The sequence below is a fragment of the Etheostoma spectabile genome, chromosome 20 (assembly GCF_008692095.1).
Source record: "Etheostoma spectabile isolate EspeVRDwgs_2016 chromosome 20, UIUC_Espe_1.0, whole genome shotgun sequence".
NCBI lineage: Eukaryota > Metazoa > Chordata > Actinopteri > Perciformes > Percidae > Etheostoma > Etheostoma spectabile.
The window spans coordinates 11,258,341-11,277,543 of record NC_045752.1 but is presented as its reverse complement, the minus strand read 5'-3'; the positions used below and the strand labels follow the sequence as shown (position 1 = coordinate 11,277,543).

The following is a 19,203-nucleotide window of genomic DNA, read 5'->3' as shown; positions in this document are numbered from 1 at the left end:
TATCAACAATGTAATTAGCAACTTTTTCCCCAACCGGTAACATTATGGTTCCAATCTGAGGGCCATTCAGTGCTGAGACATGCAGCAGCATACTGATAATAGTCATCCCTTGCCCTTTAAAATTACTCTGTTAAATTGGAGTAGAACTCAATTGTTCAACTCATTAGGAAGCCCAATTGGCTAACTGAGAATGAAGTGTAAAAAGGGATATGGATTATGGCTAATGCAGACACATAGATGTGTTGTAAAGATGAGTTCAAGTGACCTGAATCAAAAGGTTTATGGGGGAAATAAAGATTTCCGAGAAATAATGCTGTTAGACTTTTGTTAAGTATTTAGATAAGAGGATAAAACAGCTTGAGAGCAGGCTGATAATAGCATCTATTAAAGTGATTTAAGGTCCTACTTGGTGCTTTCACTCTCTTTCCTCTCCCAAAAGCACTGGCCCCCTGGTTTAATCTCAAATTGAAGGCTCTCAACTGCGACAGATTATAGGGGCTAACCCGAGCATGAAGCCGTCGACTGTGTCCTAATGAGCCCAGCCAGCAGAGCATCAAGTGACAACAAGTCACTACGACTACTGCTACTCCAACAACGAGGGCCACTTTGTGCCATTTAAGAGTTTCAGTAATGCCTTCACAGCTGACATTTGTTTGAAATGAATGCAGAATAAATAGACACCAAAAAGCCACATTTAATAAAAGGCAAGTTCTATTTTATGCTTTGTATTTTGAGTTATACATATTTTGAAATGAAAACAACAACAAACGTTTTTTAAGACAACAAGAAAACATATGTCAAAGTGTGCCTTTAGTGAGAGAGATTAATATATCAAGTACAGCGCGATATAGGACAAGAACTACTTAATGTTGGTGGGATGTTCTTATTTGAAATGTCACCATTTAGTAACCGTACAAGCAACATAAAAATGAATGCAAAGAATTAAATGTACTTGACCGAACTGTTATATTGGATACAATTTGAGTCATCTAGCTCTATATATAACTGTGGGGTATTTACACCAATATTAACACTTTACTCTCGGTCAAATCTTCCTTACTATGTACACGCAGCAACAGCAACTGTGGGTTTGGAAGTAAATCAGAAAAAGTGCATTTTGCATCTTCTGTGCAGCAGCGCACCGGTGATGGTCAGATGAGTTTTCTTCTTAAAGAAGTCCAGATACAGGCCAGTTTAAGAGAAGTCACTGTGGGATGGAAACCTGCAGGCCAGTGAGTCATGTTGGGTAAGTACAGCCAGCCCACTGCAGTCACTCATGAGAATAGCAGTCCACAGGAACGTGATAGACTCTACGGAGTTTTCTCCTCCTCTGCTGGACTCAGAGGATCACCGGCTTTCTCCTTGGCCGCCTGTCTCTCCAGTTTGTCCTCCAGCAGTCTGTCATGAGAAACCGTCCCCAGCACTTTGGCACTGTGCTCCTGTGCCTTGGCCCTGAGTGCAGCAATGCTGTTCTCTCGCAGTTCCTCTTTAGAAATGGTGGACTTGCCCTCTGACCTCTGCTCCTCTGCTTCAGCTTCTTCCACCCTCTGAGAGCTCGGCTTCTGGGGCGCATCGCACTGTCCTGTTGCTGGGGGGACCGCTGCCTCCGTGGACTTTTTGTGCATCCCTGCAAAGAGTTGCGGGTATTCAGATTTAGAATAGCGTCTGTTGATTGGTAAGCCATCTTGGACTGAAAATAGCAAACAAAATAGTTCCGGTTTAGAATATAATGTTGGAATGAATGATGATACGTGACCAGCGTAGAGGATGAGAATTTTTTTTGTAATGCAAAGTCTACACCATGTTCTCTATATTTAGGACATTTCTTTGCTTTAGGGTCAGGCTTAGCTAAACAGAGCCTCTACCATCAGATCCTTCACACTGTCAGTCCGCCACACCAATGTTGTTATGATAACGCATTAATGACTTTCAAATAGAAAGTGCTGTACTGTTAATATTGAATTATGTGGTAAATACACTCTCCACACCTATAAAACAACCATTAAGTGTTGACACAATGAGGCAATGATGCTGAATTTTTGAGGGACACATAAGACATCAGCCTCACCGAGCAGCCAGGGGGCGCAGGACTCCATGATGCCATCCTTGGCGGACTTGAGGATGGACTCTGGCAGGGGGATGGAATGCCTCACCATGGCTCCATACAGCCCATACTCAGCCATCACAGTGCTCCGGCCCCAGCATTTCTCCCTCTTTCTCCACTTGGCTCTGCGGTTCTGAAACCATACCTGTGACAGGAAGACAAAACACCCAGTTATTAGTCACTACCAGCATCTTCACCTTCATCTCCAAATAAGACAAATAAGTCCAGTTTTTGCCAGTGAGGAAGATATGTGTTGGATCAGAGGATAACAGGTTACTTTGACTACAAACACATTTACACTCTTAAGAGGTGCACTTTTTACGTTTGTTTTTTTAATCTGCATTTTTTAGTATGATATATTAGTTTGGAAATTGCTAAAATGGAACAACATGAGATTAGTGGGTTTATTAGTTTAAGGATTGCAAACAATCCAACTATCTATCTATCTATCTATCTATCTATCTATCTATCTATCTATCTATCTATCTTTCTATCTACCATCCATCTTATATCATGTTCAAGATGCAACTGGTACCACTTTTTACTAAGGCACCCTAAAGAGGTTTTGCCTGCAATGATTAATAAACAATTTACCAATGCTTTATTCATCAGTTATAAGTTTGTAGGTTGTGAAATCCACGTGGCTGCTGTTTCTATTTGGAATTTGATCATTTTACTCTACAGCCCATTTTCTTTATTGATGACTTAATACATTTCATAACTGCAGACATGATGGCCTATTAGAAAGTGTAAACTCCAGTATGTATTAATGCATTATGAACATTTATTGCTGCATTCTTAGAAAAGATCATCAAATGAGATTTTTCACAACCTGGCAACCCAAAAGCTGTTATAAATGGCTTTTAAATGACCTGTAAAGCTTTGGTAAATTATTTAACCATCACTAAAGCCAATTTAATGTGGTACTCAACTATTTATTGCTTGTGTATGAAAAAGCAGTTATTTTAAAAAGCACCTATGTGATTTAAAGTAACTTAAGATAACAAGTGCACCGTTTGGATTGAATCCATTGATTTCCCACAACCTGCTGGCTACAGGTGTGAAGGATCTGTGCCTCCTGTCAGAGCTGATCTCCAGCTACCTGTTGCCGCATCATAGATGGTTTGACACATCATGACACTTCACTTGGCCACAGCCAACAACTGCTTAAAGCTCTGCAGGCTATCTGTTAGCTCAGAGAGAGGCCAAACTGATAGCACAACACAGGATTGTTAAACACTCGGCTTAGCGAGGGGATAGATATGAAATTGAAAACGATCAAACCGTTTTCATGCTTTTTTTTTTTCTCCTGGTAATTCTGATGATAACCCTTATTTCATACAAGATACTGTTTATGAGAAATTGCTTCTTTGCCCCTCAAAAGAAGCCAGTGTGGAAGCTGCGAGGAGCAGTGACCCAGGGGCACGCCGAGGCTGATTGAAAAATAAGTTAATTTCAGGCCCAATCGATGGCGGGCAGGCGGGCAAATATCACGGGAAATTAAACAACCGGGACTCGGGGGAGCAGCGCTATTGACCCGTGCTAATAAATTCAATGTAGTTATTTCATTTGAACTCCCTGCGTCTCTCCAGCCTCTGCAGCCTGCCTCCTGAGCTCGACTGATTTAACTAATTACACTCAATGAGCAAATTGGGTGTTAATTTTATTTAGGGTAGGAGCAGGAGCTGGGCTCATTTATTTATTTCCTTTTTTTTATTTTTTTATTTATTGGCCGCTGTAGTCTACTGTTGCAACCCGTAATGAGAATGAGATTAAAAGGCGCCCCGGCAGATGGATGGTCCAGGTCACACTGCAATCTTCTTCCGCCTTGATGGCTTGATTAGGTCGTTAGTGGCTCCTTCTCCAAGAACAAATTGTTTCACATCCAACTGCGCCTGATGAGAGATTATCTATCCTGGCGAGAAGTCCTGGAGGAGAGCGGTCTCTGTTCAGACAGGATGGGGCATCGCTGATCAGTTTTCGGGGGCTCACATAGCCCGTCTCCCCTAAAACATGAGAGCAGCTTGGGAGGCAGCTGCGGCCTGTGGGCTACTCCAATATTACAGGAGGCGATTTAGCACTGATGGGAAAGGGAACGATCACAGGTGAATATTCATAAGACAACAATATTTGCCTTAGAATCGTTACACACATCAATTAGAAAAGAATAAATTCTGTTTTGAAGACACTGTTAGGCTACTATTACGAGAATGGTCTATGATGCGTGCTCTGCAATGTGCAGTGTCAGTCTGAAGAAATATCATTCTATCGAAGATTTTAAATAGCCTACGAAGAAATCAGCAATGGGCCTGTAAGATGCTTTAATTATCACATGAGTGCCTTTACTTGGCTTGGATTAGCCAGGCATTCTTTGCACAGGCCTATTTTTTTTTTTTTTTTTGCAGAGAGCATCTCAAAGATCAAATTGCTTCTATTTCTTTAAAAATAATCATTTTACGGACCTATTTTTGAGTATTTTTATGTTAGCCTACTATTTAGCCAAAAAATAAATTAAAACGGCCAGCATGTGTTTTTTTTTTTTTTTTTTCAAATGTAGCACTTAAGCTCAAAAATAGCTGAAATAGTGTTTTGTTGAAACCTTGACGAATTAAGACTTTCAGATTTGAAATAGCCTAGCCTCTAGCTTCATTCCTAAGTTAAAGGGAACCATGAGACTAAAGGTTGTATCCAGGCTAATAATATGATTGACATAATGAAAATGGACTCAAACTGGTAAAACACACAAAAAACGTCAATGTAAAAAAGGAAAATAAATTGGCAGGATGGTCCACGTTCAAACATCGACTTTCACAAGACTTTCGATTGAATAATGCCGAATGAATACTATTCTACCATGTACAGTAACACAGCGTGGTGTTACCTGTATCCTGTCTTCAGGGAGCTCGGTTTTCATGGCCAACATCTCTCGGGCATAAACATCCGGGTAGTGCGCTTCATTGAAGGCCTTTTCCAGCTCCTCCAACTGGTATGAGGTGAATATGGTTCTGTGGAAACGGAGGGGGTTGAAGGGGGGGGGGTTTGGGCATTTTAAATATGTAGACATTTTGGACATTTTTGGACATATTGTGTCCTGCGGATATTAAACTAAAGGGTAAACCAATCGGATTTGAATAAAGGCGGAAATAAAAACGCAAAAGGTAAAACAACATTGAGCACATTTCTATAAATAACAGCCAATTCCAATAAACGTATATTATGGATGTAAAAAAATAAATGAAGCATATCAAACAGGACAAGCTTTACATGCTATGTGGATGTTAGCGATGACAGAAAATAAAAATCTGGGGCCAATTTGTTTAAAATATTATCAGTTTGACTGGTTCATTATCTGTTTTAATAAGGCTATAATAACAACTGGAAAAAAAAAACAATTAGCATTGCACATTGATTTGGTCAATGATTACTCGTTACTTTATTTTACTGTGGGACGGGACGGGACGTCGTGCGAATTTCTACGAATTTATCATTTCTCAACAATAACAATATGAGCCATATTATTAACCAGAAATCAACTAACCGGTGGCGCCTTTTCTTGCGTTTCTTGCTCTGATTTACTGATGACTTTGAGAGTTTTCGTTCATTTGAAGATAAATCATCTGATTCTGGATTTAAAAACAGAAGAAAGCATTAAAGTTAATAACATGAAGGGCGTTTTGGAATAAATGCAAACTGGTCACACTGACACAACACGGATATTTGTATTAAGACATTAGCCTTTATTTTATTATTTAATTTAAAAAACAGACATAATACTTATATTCGAATGATATCCTAATAATAATAATAATAATAATAAATAATAATAATATCAGGCCTGTCATAATTATACAACGTTAAAAAAAAAGTGCTACATGCACAGTAGCCCAGGTTAGACTTTTGCAAGCACTGTGTAGCAGTGGGATCAGTATTTGGTGTGAATAGGCCTGGTTATGAAGTGGTTTTCGATCACCTGAGCTGGCAGACTGGCTGGTGTCCAGCGGCCCTGCGGACCTGCTGTGGGGCTGCAGGTGAACATCTTTTGCGTCCGACAGCACAGTCTCCAAAAACGCCGGTTGTCTGTAAAACGCCGGAATTCCACCGGGGCTGATTAATCCCATCCCGACACCCATGCCCACGCCAGCGGGTCCCAGAAAGGACCTGGCGGTGATCAGGTGCGCCCCGGGCGGCAGCGAGTTCAGCTGGCTCCTCGGGGCCGCGGACGGCTCCTTATTCAGCCCCAGTATCTCCTGGATGCCAAAACCGGTGCACCTGGGCGGCGGATGGGTCGCGCTGCTCTTCGGCTGGTGGCTGTTACTCCCTCCATTTGCACCCAGAGAGGTTTTCTCCGATATATTCAAACTTTCCGTCAGCACAGCGCCTTGTTTCCCCGTCATGTCGTCTTCGGTTGCTACTTGAAAAGGCCTCTTTGTTATTACACCGTCTTACAGGACGGTCCCCTGTGCATGATCCTCTGTATCACACATAAGAGTCCTTTAGAAAATGGTCCTTTTATCCAACAGGTCCATCCCAACAAGAGGCAGGACCCAGCAGCCAATCAGCTGCAAGGATTCAGGATTCCTGTGGATCACGGATGCATTATCCGCCCTCTCGAATTCATATCTGCATTTTCCTCAGGACTATATGGATAAACGAGGAGGGAATTTAGACTGCAGAAAGAAAGGAGGGGACGAAATAATTGTCTCCAAAGCAGAAAAAGGGGCGAAATGCAGAGAAAGATAGACACCTCTAGAATTACAGAGACATGACAAAATAACACTATGGGCTACATCAGGATAGACTCACTGCAGATACAGCCTACCATTGCTCATGCTATTTTTCGCTAGGAAGTCAGGCCTAATTAAATCGTCTATTTCCCAACTCTAAACCTTTGAAATGCTGCAAAATTACCTCAATCTCCTAAAAGAAATCAGTATTGCCTTTCGCTGAATGGTTTACACACAAACACACGCACAGAGCCAGCTATGATCTCTCTTCTCAACCACTGGCTCACACGAATGGATAATTGATCTCCAGATGCTATGGGAAAATCGTACCACGCAAATCAAAGGCCATCTCAAAAACGACAGCTGGACGATATGGACCCATGGGCGCTGCACGGTCTTGCGCTGCGCTAATCCCACAGCAGCAGCCCAGACTACAGAGCAGATTAAATCACAGGAACATTTCCCCGGAGGAGAGGGAGAATTATACAGAATATGGGTCACTAGTGTAAGGCTATTAAATAATTACCTGACCTCTTATTCATTATTATCTTATGCATACTATTTTTTATTTTTATTACAACTCATCGGAACATTATACTGAATAATGGTTATTACGGCTAGTAGGACAGTCATGTAGGCCTAAAACATATCTTTAAGGAAATTATGGCAGACATGTGGTGTCAGGAAATTGATAAAATATGCTGTTTTTTTTATAGTATTGAGGCTATTAGTAGATTTTTTGTTAATTTGCATTTTTTGTTAACGCCAGTCTCTTCATCTTGTTTTGTGACTTAATTGCAGAAAAAGAGAATCATATTGTTATTGTGGGTCATGTGGTTATTTAATAACCCTATTTATTCTAACAATATTAAAGACACAGACCAACCACATGCTTTATTCTTGGTGTTTCAGTGTCAATCAGGTAAAAAGAGTGTTCAGGGTTAAAAGAGAGATCTGACTTTATAAAGTTAATTTTACATATTCGTGCCAAAATTAAAACTCATGGAATGACATGGATAAATGTTGTTTTCCTATTATGGTATAATTTAAGTGTTACATTACATTGGCATGACTTATTTTGCAAATCAATTAGAACTAAAAATTAGGACATTGTGGCTTCTAAATAGATTTATTTTGCACACATGGCTTGCATGGGCATCATCAAAGTAATAATGCAAAATAATGGAATATATATATATATCAAGCTTAAGAATAAATAAAGACACATGCTTATCATGTCAATTACGGAGCAAATCATGACAATGCTGAGGAACTGGGCCATATGCCATAACCTGATACGTTATAAGTCACAGTAATAATGACCAATTTGACAAAATGTTCAGCAATTTTTTATGTTTATGTTTCAATTTGGGTTCTAATCTGCACCATGAAATTACTAACTTCTTCTCTGGGGACTACCAACGTTAAACTTCACAACCGCACTCCTGCTCTCCCTCTGACAGATCAGATAGAGACTCAGCCAAAGGCGGGAGTCTGGCACAACCACCTCCGATTGGCCAAAACTACGTTTCTGTTAACCCTTTCCTTGACTGGGTTAGAGGTGCATAGCACACAGGTCATTAAACCTGTTTCAAGCTGTAGGCTATTTGTTTGTCCTCTGCCACTAACAGACAAGTTCACAAACTCTCTTGAGCCCCCCTAAAAAGGGTCTAAAATTGCCTATGGTTGCATGGATCTACACAAGGCACAACATGACTAATGCAACCTAAAACTACAGGAATTGTGACTTTAGGCAGAGCCTCAACAAATCCGCCCAGCAAAGTGTTATTATATATCAAACAGTGTGAACTGATCTGCTGATTAAGGAGAAAAATATTGCTGCTGCAATTAATGTCTGGTCAGATGAAACTAATTGGGGCCTATTTAGTGGAAAATCTAGTAATGAAGAAATCAATGTTATTAGGATATGCTAATAACAAATCAGCCTGTTGGGATCAAGTCATTTATTACCATGGAATGGTTTGAGTGAGGATGACCCGTCAATTATAGGCAAGTTACTGCCCCCTTTCACTCCATCATCACTTCTGCTGCATTCTATACAGGCTTTTTGTTTGTTCTTCTCCTCTGTATGGCTTTTCATAATCTATCTCCTATGAAAATGGCTGGATTCTGATTTACATGCAGAAGAGAGGCTGCCTAATAAGGCTCTAGATTCAGGGAAGATTTAGTTCAGTCATTCGTGTAGATTGGGTTGCCCATCAAAGACCAGCAGGATCTGACGGCTACAGATTAAAAAGAAAACAGCTGTTGGACATTTTTTGTTTATGTGCCCCCCCCCCCCCCCCCCCCCCCCCCCCCCCCCCAACTACCTCCTTTCTCTGCTTCCTTGATTCCTCCTGTTTCAGCGTGTCACATTTTTAGGTATATAATGCAAAATTAGGAACAAAGTGTTCTCAACCCTTTAGAAATGATGTTAACAGTCCAGATATGAATAAGCAGTGATAAACGCATCCAGCCTGTAACCTTCAAACAGGTGTACCTCTGCAGCAGGTCAAACACTGATAAGCAGCTGCAAGCAAAAACGCCCACTATAATGAATATCATATCCTGCTGATGTGACTGCTAAAGCATGAAATGCATTTGTAATAATGAATAAGCGGACAACTTTTTCTTTGCAGGAAGGTCACAGCAGCACTGGAAATACAACTAAATGCATTAACTGATCCACAGCAGATATGCACATAAAGAATAATTTCTCAACAAGTCATATCCCATATATGAACTTCTACCTATGCAGCACTGGTGCATTCAATGGCTCCTTTTTTATTGGTTTGATTAAAGTGGTGGAAAACTCTATGCTTACACGCATACAGATTATGAGCAAATGTTTTCCCCCTAGAAATAAGGATAGAAACCTCTTATGCAAGACGCTGATGTGATTCGGTCTCTGTAGTGCTAAATCAAGCTGGATCTCCAGTGTCGAAACAGGGTGCAGGACAACTTGATGACAGCACACATGTAGAGCCGAGTCAGGGAGAAAACTAAAGCACAGCCAGAGCCTCTGCTTTCCCAAAGCACTTGCAGGGCGTGATGTGATGCGATGCCCCCACTTCCCCCTCCCCAGTTCAGAAAGAGTTTGCAAGCCCCGCAGCTTTCTCATGGCTCCACTACAATGGCATGTTTGGAAGCTGCCCGTCGGCATTGCTTAATTAGGCGTGGAGTTGATTAATTTGCACTAATTGACAGCTAATTTAAGGACTCGGGGCACATTGGATTGACGTTTGCCGGGGCACAGAGGCTATGTGAGGTCAAGGCAACGCACAGTGGAAGGATGGATGGATGGAGCTCAGATTTCTCTCTCTCTCTCTCTCTCTCCATATGGATGACCAGCTCTGCTGGGACTGACCCGTTACTTGAAAAGACTGTATGGCTGGAGGGAGGATGCGGGTGACAGGCAGCCACCAGTGCGTGCACCATATTGAGGATGTCAGGTCGCTTACCACGTCAACGCTCAGCAGACTGAATATTTATCAAGTCAGCATCAACAAGTGTCCACATGCAACCAGTCCACATGACAGCCGGGTCACCTTCAGTAGGCCTGCTTAACAGTCACAAAAACGGGAAACAATTTACTATAACTTTCTTATAAAGGGTTTACATAAGTTTCAGTGACAGAACATAACTAATTTATCCAAGCATTGTAGGCTAGGTAGGCCTGATCTATTTTCGTTTTTGAGTATTGTTTAATACTTTATACTCCACTACAATTCAGAGGTAAAATTGTAGTTTTTATTGCACTATATTTATTTGAAAGTTACTTTACAAATTAATAATTCACATGGCTAAACAAATGAAACATTGTTATGGGTTTAACTACCTAACAGTATTTCAATTTGTTAAAATCAGCTCTACTTGGACCAATGACAAGAGTAAAATGCAACTTACACATGCATAGTCACAAACAATCCCAGCCCATAATAGGCTATATGGGCCATTTTCCTGCAGAACAAGTATGTTTACTTTATGTTAATTTTGATAATAATCCACTTGAGTAACATTTTCAATGGACTTTTACTTGTTCACTGTAACGAATTTGACTGTAGATTTTACAGTAAACACCTGGCAAAAAAGTTGCCAGCAAAATCTTGTAAAATTACTGTTAGTTACTGTTAATAACTGTAAAAAATTACAGTATAAGACAGTATTTCTTTTACAGGTTTTTGTTGACATAAATTACAGCAATGTTTGTTTTTTTTAAAGGAAAACAATATTTTATTGTAATTTAGTTTACAACATTATCTTGTATTCTATTCAATTACAGCTATTACCTGGCAACTCGAGTTGCCAGGTAATAGCTGTAAATACTTCCAATACATAGTTGTTGTAAATTGTTTTTTACAACAACATATTGTATTGTGAAATATTTACAGCTTTTTGCTGGCAACTCAAGTATCCACAAAAGATGTAAATATTTCAATACAATACGTTGTTGTAAAAAAAATATACGTTAATTTAGTTTTTACATTCGCAGCTTTGCTGATGCCTATTGAAAGTGTTTTAAATAAGACCAAGCTTGCTTTTATTCAAAAACCATTGCATTAGATTCTCTTCAACTGTAAATAAAACCAGAGTCAGAGATGCAACATCATGACATTTATTATTAAAATGCACACAGGGTAACAATACTGTTGTTTTCAGAAGGTAACTTCTATTTTTCTTAGAGCTCATAATGACCATGATGAACCAACCCATAATCGTCTGGACAGTCCGGCGAGGTCGGTGACTCAATTCTGTTCGGTGTGCTCCATGTTTAATTAGTGAACTGATTCTTGGAGAGCATTTCGAGGACCATCTGTGTTACTTTTGTCATTTGTTGACGTCTACCTTCTCCTACCTTCCGTTGAGTAGAGAGGAGACGCAAGGGTTCATGCAGTTCCCTCTTCTCCTGTATGTTTCCACGTTTTTGGCTCACCACTTTTGTTGTCTTGGTTCCACTTGAAGGGTTCAGTACGAGAAGCATCTGAAATCACAAAATCCATGCAATAAACTTCATGAAAAGTGCCTTAACTGCTCTACAAGATGCAAAATACATCCGGCTGTGCAAATCTGTATGTGGGGTGGTATATGTGTATTTCATGCGGGTGTGTATGCATAAAGATCCTTTTTTGTATGTTTGCTTTACCATAGTGGAAGGTCGGGGGTAGGTGGGCTAGAAAAGTATGCGTAACTGTAAATGAACTTTCATCTAGGATTTCTTGTGAATGCAACAGATAAAAAAACAAGTTTATAGTTTATTCGCCTAAATTCCCCAGTTTAAGTCAATGCAGAACTACTTTTCAAAATGTATAATCAATAGGTTCTTTATTGTCATGTTTGAAAAACAACAAACAGTTTAACAGCTCTCAGAATGAATGTAATTATATAAAAATTGGTTCTGCAATGATTTAAAGCATTTAGGTAAAACTGCTAACTACCCTTTTTATAAACTCAAAATCATTTAATTAAGGGATTTACTGTAAGTACACTTAAAGCAAAAAAATCTCTGTTACTCAATAACTAACTCTACAAATAATGATCAACTGCATTCTACTACTAATTCTACAAGCACATAGTTACCTTTGAATGATTTTAGTGTGCAAGATGCTTGCTCCGTAACACCAGATTAAAGATGTAGTAGCTCGAAAACAAAGCTGCCATCCCAGCCACGAAGTTAGGATGTGAGGCCCATCCACCGGACCCCCAATGCTCAGCATCCAAACGGTTTTCTGTGAGAAATTCACCTAAACATAAAAAACAAAGAAACACCAAACAGAACACACACACTTTAATTAACTAACCATATGTGCCATTATTAATAAGAAACCCTGAGACTATGCTTCACTACCAACACCCAAACTGTCACATTTAGAAATGCCAGAACATTACACATTCAGGCATATTCGCATTATGTTTTTACCTGAAAATTCTTCAGCCATGTATGTTGATCACTGTGCAGCGATGGCGCTCTGTTCATGTTTTCTCCTCCCTGTGCTAGGCTAAACAATACAAAAGTTGAAAAACACGCGTTTGTTGGAATATAACATAACATCTGTAATAAACAGTGTGTTGCCTATGAAGTGTATACCCTTATACACCCCCATGGCCATCATATATTGCCATGGCCGTTTTTCTCTAAATAATAATTGTTACTATGTTTGGGTTTATATAATTTCTTACACAGATTTGATTGTTAATTTAGCCATTATTGACCACTCAAGAATTGATAAAAAGTGTCAAGTTACACCAAAATACCACATTAGCCACCAAGACTTGAATACACTGTAGAAAAGAAATTATTTCATTGTTGCCAAAAACGTTTGACAATTTAAGAATTCATCACACATTTAAGAGTCCACAACAGTCTCAGTTTTCTAGTTAGACTAATTCATGCACCCCCAAGGCTGTTTGGGGACCCCACTCTGCTGAAATATTTAAATACAACATTTATTCCAGGTGAAAATAACGTGGCTGCATGAAATAACTGCATCTGGGATTATCCAAAAGTGGCCATGTCTGTTAAGCTTCAGTAGTAACTTTTGTAAAAAGTATTTTTACATATTGTAAAACTGTCACTATGTCCTGACAGTAAATAGAGACAGATAATCTGTGAAAAAATCAAGCTCCTGTGTCTCCTCTCTGTCTCCTGCTGCCACTTGCAGAAAACACCGCCCGGTCAGAAACGCCAATCAGATCAGAGGACTGTCTTAGCAGTGTCAATCACTCGTGTACGCGCTGCTCATACCCCTCCCCCGCACAGCGCGTAACAGCTCAAGATTGCTAGTGCACTGCAGCTGTGCTAACGCGGAGAAACAATTTTCAGGAAAACTGCCAATTTCTCGAGTGACACCTGCTCAGAAAACAAAGACGGGAAAAAGAAGAAGACCGATGATGAAAAGCGAAATAAAAAGACAGAATTAAACCAGCCCGAAATAAAACGAGGGTCAACATCGAGCGGCTTTTCAGAGGTGGAGGGAGCTACCCTACTGAAGGATCAACACGGATTCTGAGCTCGTTAGCCACATTTCTGCTCGACATGTAAGTATCCCTCTTGATTTGTTTAATTTTTAAAGAACAAGCGTACACAACTAAGATATTGATGGTTACAGTACACTGGTGATGCGCAATCTCATTTAACTCTGTAGCTGTTGCTAAATCTTACAGTTAGCTTGTAGCACGGCAGGACTGTTGTAGCAGGTGAAGATTAACTTTACTTGCTAACTCCTTCACCCTCAGTATAAGTATATGGTTTCGATGCCTACATTTATAGAGCCAAAAGGTGTTTTTGTTGATCACAATAACTGTAGCTATGGTTAAACTACTTTATTGTCGCTGTCCCTGTCAACGTTTGGCAAGGCAGACTTCTACTTTTGATTATTTTTTTACATACACGTTTTCTCCCCCTGAGATGTATTTGTAAATCAATGTCTGACACACATTCTTTGTGCTCCTTCAACATTCAGACATGGCCCAGACTCAGAGGCACGTGAAGGAATCGTCTTTCAGTCCAATCAAAATGCAGGATTTCCTTGTGCAGTAGTACTTTGCAAAAAAAGCTGATTTATTTTACCCATATGCAAAATAAACCTAAGATATATTTCTAATATGTTGTTATTCCTTGGCTTATTGAGCTTCCTCACTGATTCATCATTCCTACTGAGTTTACTGTTTTAAATTGATCCAAGGTAATTCAGTAATGTATTGTGTAACGTGCTACTTTTGTTCACACAAGTGTGAGCGATTACATAAAAATAATTTAAACCCTTTATTGAAAAAATTTACAACACTTTTAATACAAATATTTTATAAGCAATTTTTTTACATGCTATACCCTCCTCAAAAATCCCCTCTACTGTCCATAGGATGTGGAAAGCATCGTGGCCCTGCTTACTAGCCGGCGCGTTCACGGCAAGCTCCGCTTGGGGAGGAGCGTGGAGGGGGGGGGGGCTGTAGAGCACAGAGAGCAAGGGAGGGACCTGTAGGTGTGCTTGTTCAAATTTTTTGGCTAAGTCCACGTTTTCTCAGACTCCCTACTGCAGCTTTAAGGGAGACTCATGGGTGCCTCACACCCTTTTTCATTCGAATTTCTTTAGTTAAGAGGTCAAGGTCCCCTTAGAAAATAGCCGACCTTTTTTCACACAGCTATCTAACAATAATGATGAATGTTTTGAACGGGGCCATCCTAATGTCGGACTCTAACTTAGTTCATAGAAAGGTTGTTAAAGTTAAATATCAACCGAAATTAAAAGTCTATTTCAGGGGTCGTGCAAAGTCAAACGGTATTATAATTTATACATACCTGTTAAATCGAACAATATATTAAGATGGGCTTTCGCTTCAATAGGCAATTTTGTATCAACGTTAATGGGCCGTCTGCAGCCTGATCTGAGGCGATGTGGCTAATGCATACGGTTAAGCTACTAGTTTTTTTTCCACTAACGTTACTTCAGTTTGCTAGTGTAAGCTATAAGGGTGAGAAATGTACAGTCAGACAGTCAAATAAGCTAAATAAAACACTGTGACGTTAGGCTAACGTTACTTACCAACGACCCGACTCCGGGGCCCCTGACCGTCCGTTAGCGTTAGCTACTTCTGCGGCATGCCTGCTGACGTTAACATTGACGTTACAAGGCAAGGCAAGGCAAGGCAGCTTTATTTGTATAGCACTTTCAGCAACAAGGCAATTCAAAGTGCTTTACACAAAATCAGTTAAACAGATAAACACAAGTAAAAACAGTTAAAAATCACAAGCATTAAAAACCGGTAAAACACATGAATAGACGTTAAAACAAGAGAAACATAAACACAAGAATAAATTTACAGTGCAGCATAGAAATTTAAAAAATGATTAGTCTCTTTAAAGAAGGCAGCACAATAGAAAGTCTCTCAGCCTTGATTTAAAAGAACTGAGATTAGCCGGATCTACAGGTTTCTGGGAGTTTATTCCAGATATGAGGAGCATAGAAACTGAAAGCTCTTCACCCTGTTTTAGTTCGACTCTGGGGACAGAAAGCAGACCTGTCCCAGATGACCTGAGAGGTCTGGGTGGTTCATAGTGTAGATCAGATCAGCAATATATTTTGACCTAAACCGTTAAGTGATTTAAACAGCAAGAGTACTTTGAAATCAATTCTTTAGACACGGAAGCCATTGTAAAGACTTCAGAACTGGAGTGATGTGATCCATCTCTTGGTCTTAGGAGGACTCGAGCAGCAGCGTTCTGAATCAGCTGCAGCGTCTGATTGATTTTTTAGGGAGACCTGTAAAGACCCCGTTACAGTAGTCAAGTCTACTGAGATAAAGCATGGACAAGTTTTTCCAATCCTGTTGACACATAAGTCCTTTAACCCTTGATATATTCTTAAGGTGATAGTAGGCTGACTTTGTAATTGTCTTAATGTGGGCTGTTAAAGTTCAGGTCTGAGTCCTGACTACACCAAGATTTCTGGCTTTGTCTTTTTTTTTTTAACATTGTTGTTTTAAGCTGAGCGCAGACTTTAATCGTTCCTCTCTGCTCCAAACAACCACCTCAGTTTTCCTTCATTTAATTTCAGAAAGTTCTGGCACATCCAGCCGTTAATTTGTTCGATGCACTTAGTCAGTTTTTGTATTGGACTATAGTCCCCTGCGTAAGGTTATGTAAATTGGTGTGTCGTCCGCATAACTATGGTAACTTATTTTGTTTTTCTCCATAATCTGAGCCAGTGGAAGCATGTAGATGTTAAACAGAAGAGGCCCCAGAATGGAGCCTTGCGGAACTCCGCACGTCATATTGTACGCTCAGATGCATAATTCCTATAGACACAGTTCCCTATTCTTTAGGTAGTTTCAAACCAGTTTAGTACTGAGCCAGAAAGGCCAACGCAGTTTCCAATCGGTCTAGTAGTATGTCATGGTCGACCGTGTCAAATGCACACTGAGATCAAGTAATACTAAGATTGAATTTTGCCATTATCTGTGTTAAGGTGGATGTCATTAAAGACTTTGACAAGAGCCGTTTCAGTGCTGTGGTGTGGTCGGAAACCCGACTGAAAGGTATCAAAACACAGACTACTACGATACTACGCCTTAGTTAGTTAAATAAATATAAAAAGGGTTAACCGTTAACGCTAACATTACACCCACTATACTTTCCTTAACCTTAGCATTAAACGCTTCGCCTGGGATTGCTGTTCAAAATTCCTTATGAAAAGTCTCCAGCTAATGTAGCTAGCTATAAAACATTATTGTAGGGCCTGCACTAGACTGAAACACGGTCAACTTAGTTTTTTCAACAACACTTACAAGTTAAACCACAATTTTTATTATGTAGGCTATTCATAATAGTATAGGCCTACTTACGTATTGTGGTTGAGTGGAGTGGCAATGTGGCTCCTCAGCAATCCGCCATCAAATGGTCTTGTGTAAAGCAACTGCCTCGTGCAACGCATCAACAGTAAATAACTGTACCTGTACTGCATCATTTACAGTCAAGCGCAAATATGCCTGTAATTTCTTATGGAAAAAAGCTGTCAACTACTGTAATAGTGTTTTCACCCATAATCATTGCAATTACAGCTAAACATTGTAAAATGCAAAACAAGAAGTTACTGTAAAATTTAGCTGTAGAATTACAGAAATTGTTACAGTGTTGGCTGAGTGGAATATTTTTAGTGTTGTATTGCTTACATAAGGATACGTCCTCCAACCCTGGTAAGTTTTAATGGTTTTACAACCCAAACACCATTTGGTTTGCCAGGTGCGACGTTGTTTATCTTTGGCAATAATGCAGTTATAAATGTTTACAAGGCATTTATGAATGCATTAATAAATATTGACGGCTGGTTCACTCTTTAATAAGCCATAGAGTCTGCAGTTTGGAATGTTGAAAAGTCAATAATGTTATTTTTGCACAGTTTAGTATATAAAAGTTGTTCCCAAACAGCTTTTGGCCCACATGCTCTACATGTCTTTTCTAGAGGGTAGGTGGCTGGAAGAAGATACCAATTTATTAATGGCTTACTATGGTATGACACTTTCAGTAGGCTTATGTTCATTAATATAAAAATGTATCCATACATTGTATAACCACAACATTGTTTTACAGGACAATTTGGCAGTTATATGTTATTGATACGATTTGGGGTAAAAGGCTAGTGCTTGTATTTGGATTACCTATGGTGCTTTTACATAGCCCATGTAAAAAAGATTTGTAGTAGAACTACAAACTAATTACAGTATTTGAACACACCTCAAATTAAACGTGATTTCTGGCCCCCACCCTGATACCAGGCCATGTTTTATTCTGTTTTTGGATCCCCATTAGCTTCCACAAAGTGGTCACTTCTTGGGACCTCACACAAGAAAGCGTCCAAGGTTCCACAAAGTCCTCTCTCCCTGTCCCATGACACTCCAGCCGCAGAAGAGACCACTCTCTTAAACCTGCAGAACTGTGAATAATCTTTTCTTTTTTTAAGGAAGGGGTGAACCAGGATACGCGTGAGAGGCAGGGGGTGAAGCCACTGAAGCAATGGCGGCCTGTCCGTGTGAATCGGAAAGACGATTAGGGGCTTATTAGCGGCCCGAGGAGAAGTGTAACTTGTTGGGAGTGGGCGACCAGAGCCCCAGCAACATCTCCAGCCGGGAACAGTCCGAGGCATTGTCTTACCTAATTATGGCGGATGGACTTCTTTTTGTTTCCCATTCAGCATGCCTGTCTGATTCTCTTTTTGCCCGGCCGCTAGCTCCAACAACGCAGAAGTGTGCTAATTAGAAAAGAAATGGTTCTAGTAATTATGTCATCTCTCATTAAAGGTGATGACAATGAGCTATATTATTTTTATGCAAGGTTTTGTGTAGGGACCCTGCTTCCAATGCTCATTAAATGGAAAACACGCCCTAGTAGCCGAGAAAGCACTCTCACGTCGGGGCTCCTTACATGCCCACAGCCGGAGAGGTGCTGCACTTTGTCGAGTGGAAGAGGCATGAAGTTACTGCCCTAATTAAAAGTTGAACAGTCTCTAAAAAACACGAAAGTTAGCTTTGGCTACACACGTAATGATTCAAGGGGACTTTACATAAAAGGCAATCATCTTTTCATTTTAAAACTTTATTATACAACTTCACAAATTGCAAAAAAAATTAAATCATGTTTAAAATAGAAATAAGAATAAATAGGGAACATTTTATCAAGGCAAGTCTACAAGCGATAGAGAAATTCTGCGAGAGGTAATACCTCTTGTAAAGGCATCTACAGTATCTAGGAGGCCAACAGGTGCACTGAGAGCGCATTTCTGCTCCGATTTACAGTTTGAGTGGAAAGTCTTTGCTGTTGCATGTTCAGACCATATTGGTAAACACATAGATCAGATTCACCTTGCAGTCCTCAAATTTCCTGTT

The 19,203-nt window shown here is 39.9% G+C and overlaps 2 protein-coding genes across 4 annotated transcripts in view; both read right to left on the bottom strand.

Moving 5' to 3' along the window:
- Positions 1–674: 674 nt before the first annotated feature.
- vsx2 (visual system homeobox 2) lies at positions 675–18,708 on the bottom strand. 3 transcript variants are annotated; one of them, XM_032499495.1, is made up of 6 exons: positions 18,473–18,708; positions 6,075–6,682; positions 5,643–5,727; positions 4,986–5,109; positions 2,069–2,249; positions 675–1,690 (listed from the first exon to the last, which is right to left on the bottom strand). In XM_032499495.1, the coding sequence occupies exons 2-6, from the start codon at positions 6,496–6,498 to the stop codon at positions 1,311–1,313; spliced, it is 1,194 nt and encodes a 397-aa protein (XP_032355386.1). In that variant the 5' UTR covers positions 6,499–6,682; positions 18,473–18,708; the 3' UTR covers positions 675–1,310. The 3 variants fall into 3 exon arrangements, with proteins under 3 accessions (XP_032355386.1, XP_032355387.1, XP_032355385.1); XM_032499496.1 differs by lacking the exon at positions 18,473–18,708 and having other exon boundaries at positions 675–1,627; positions 6,075–6,814; XM_032499494.1 differs by lacking the exon at positions 18,473–18,708 and having other exon boundaries at positions 6,075–6,813.
- A 186-nt stretch (positions 18,709–18,894) lies between these two features.
- lin52 (lin-52 DREAM MuvB core complex component) overlaps positions 18,895–19,203 on the bottom strand; it is a 10,606-nt gene continuing 10,297 nt past the window's right edge. Inside the window, exon 6 of the mRNA XM_032499497.1 lies at positions 18,895–19,203. This exon is cut by the window's right edge and continues 74 nt beyond it. The gene's annotated coding sequence lies outside the window, so the exon portion shown is untranslated.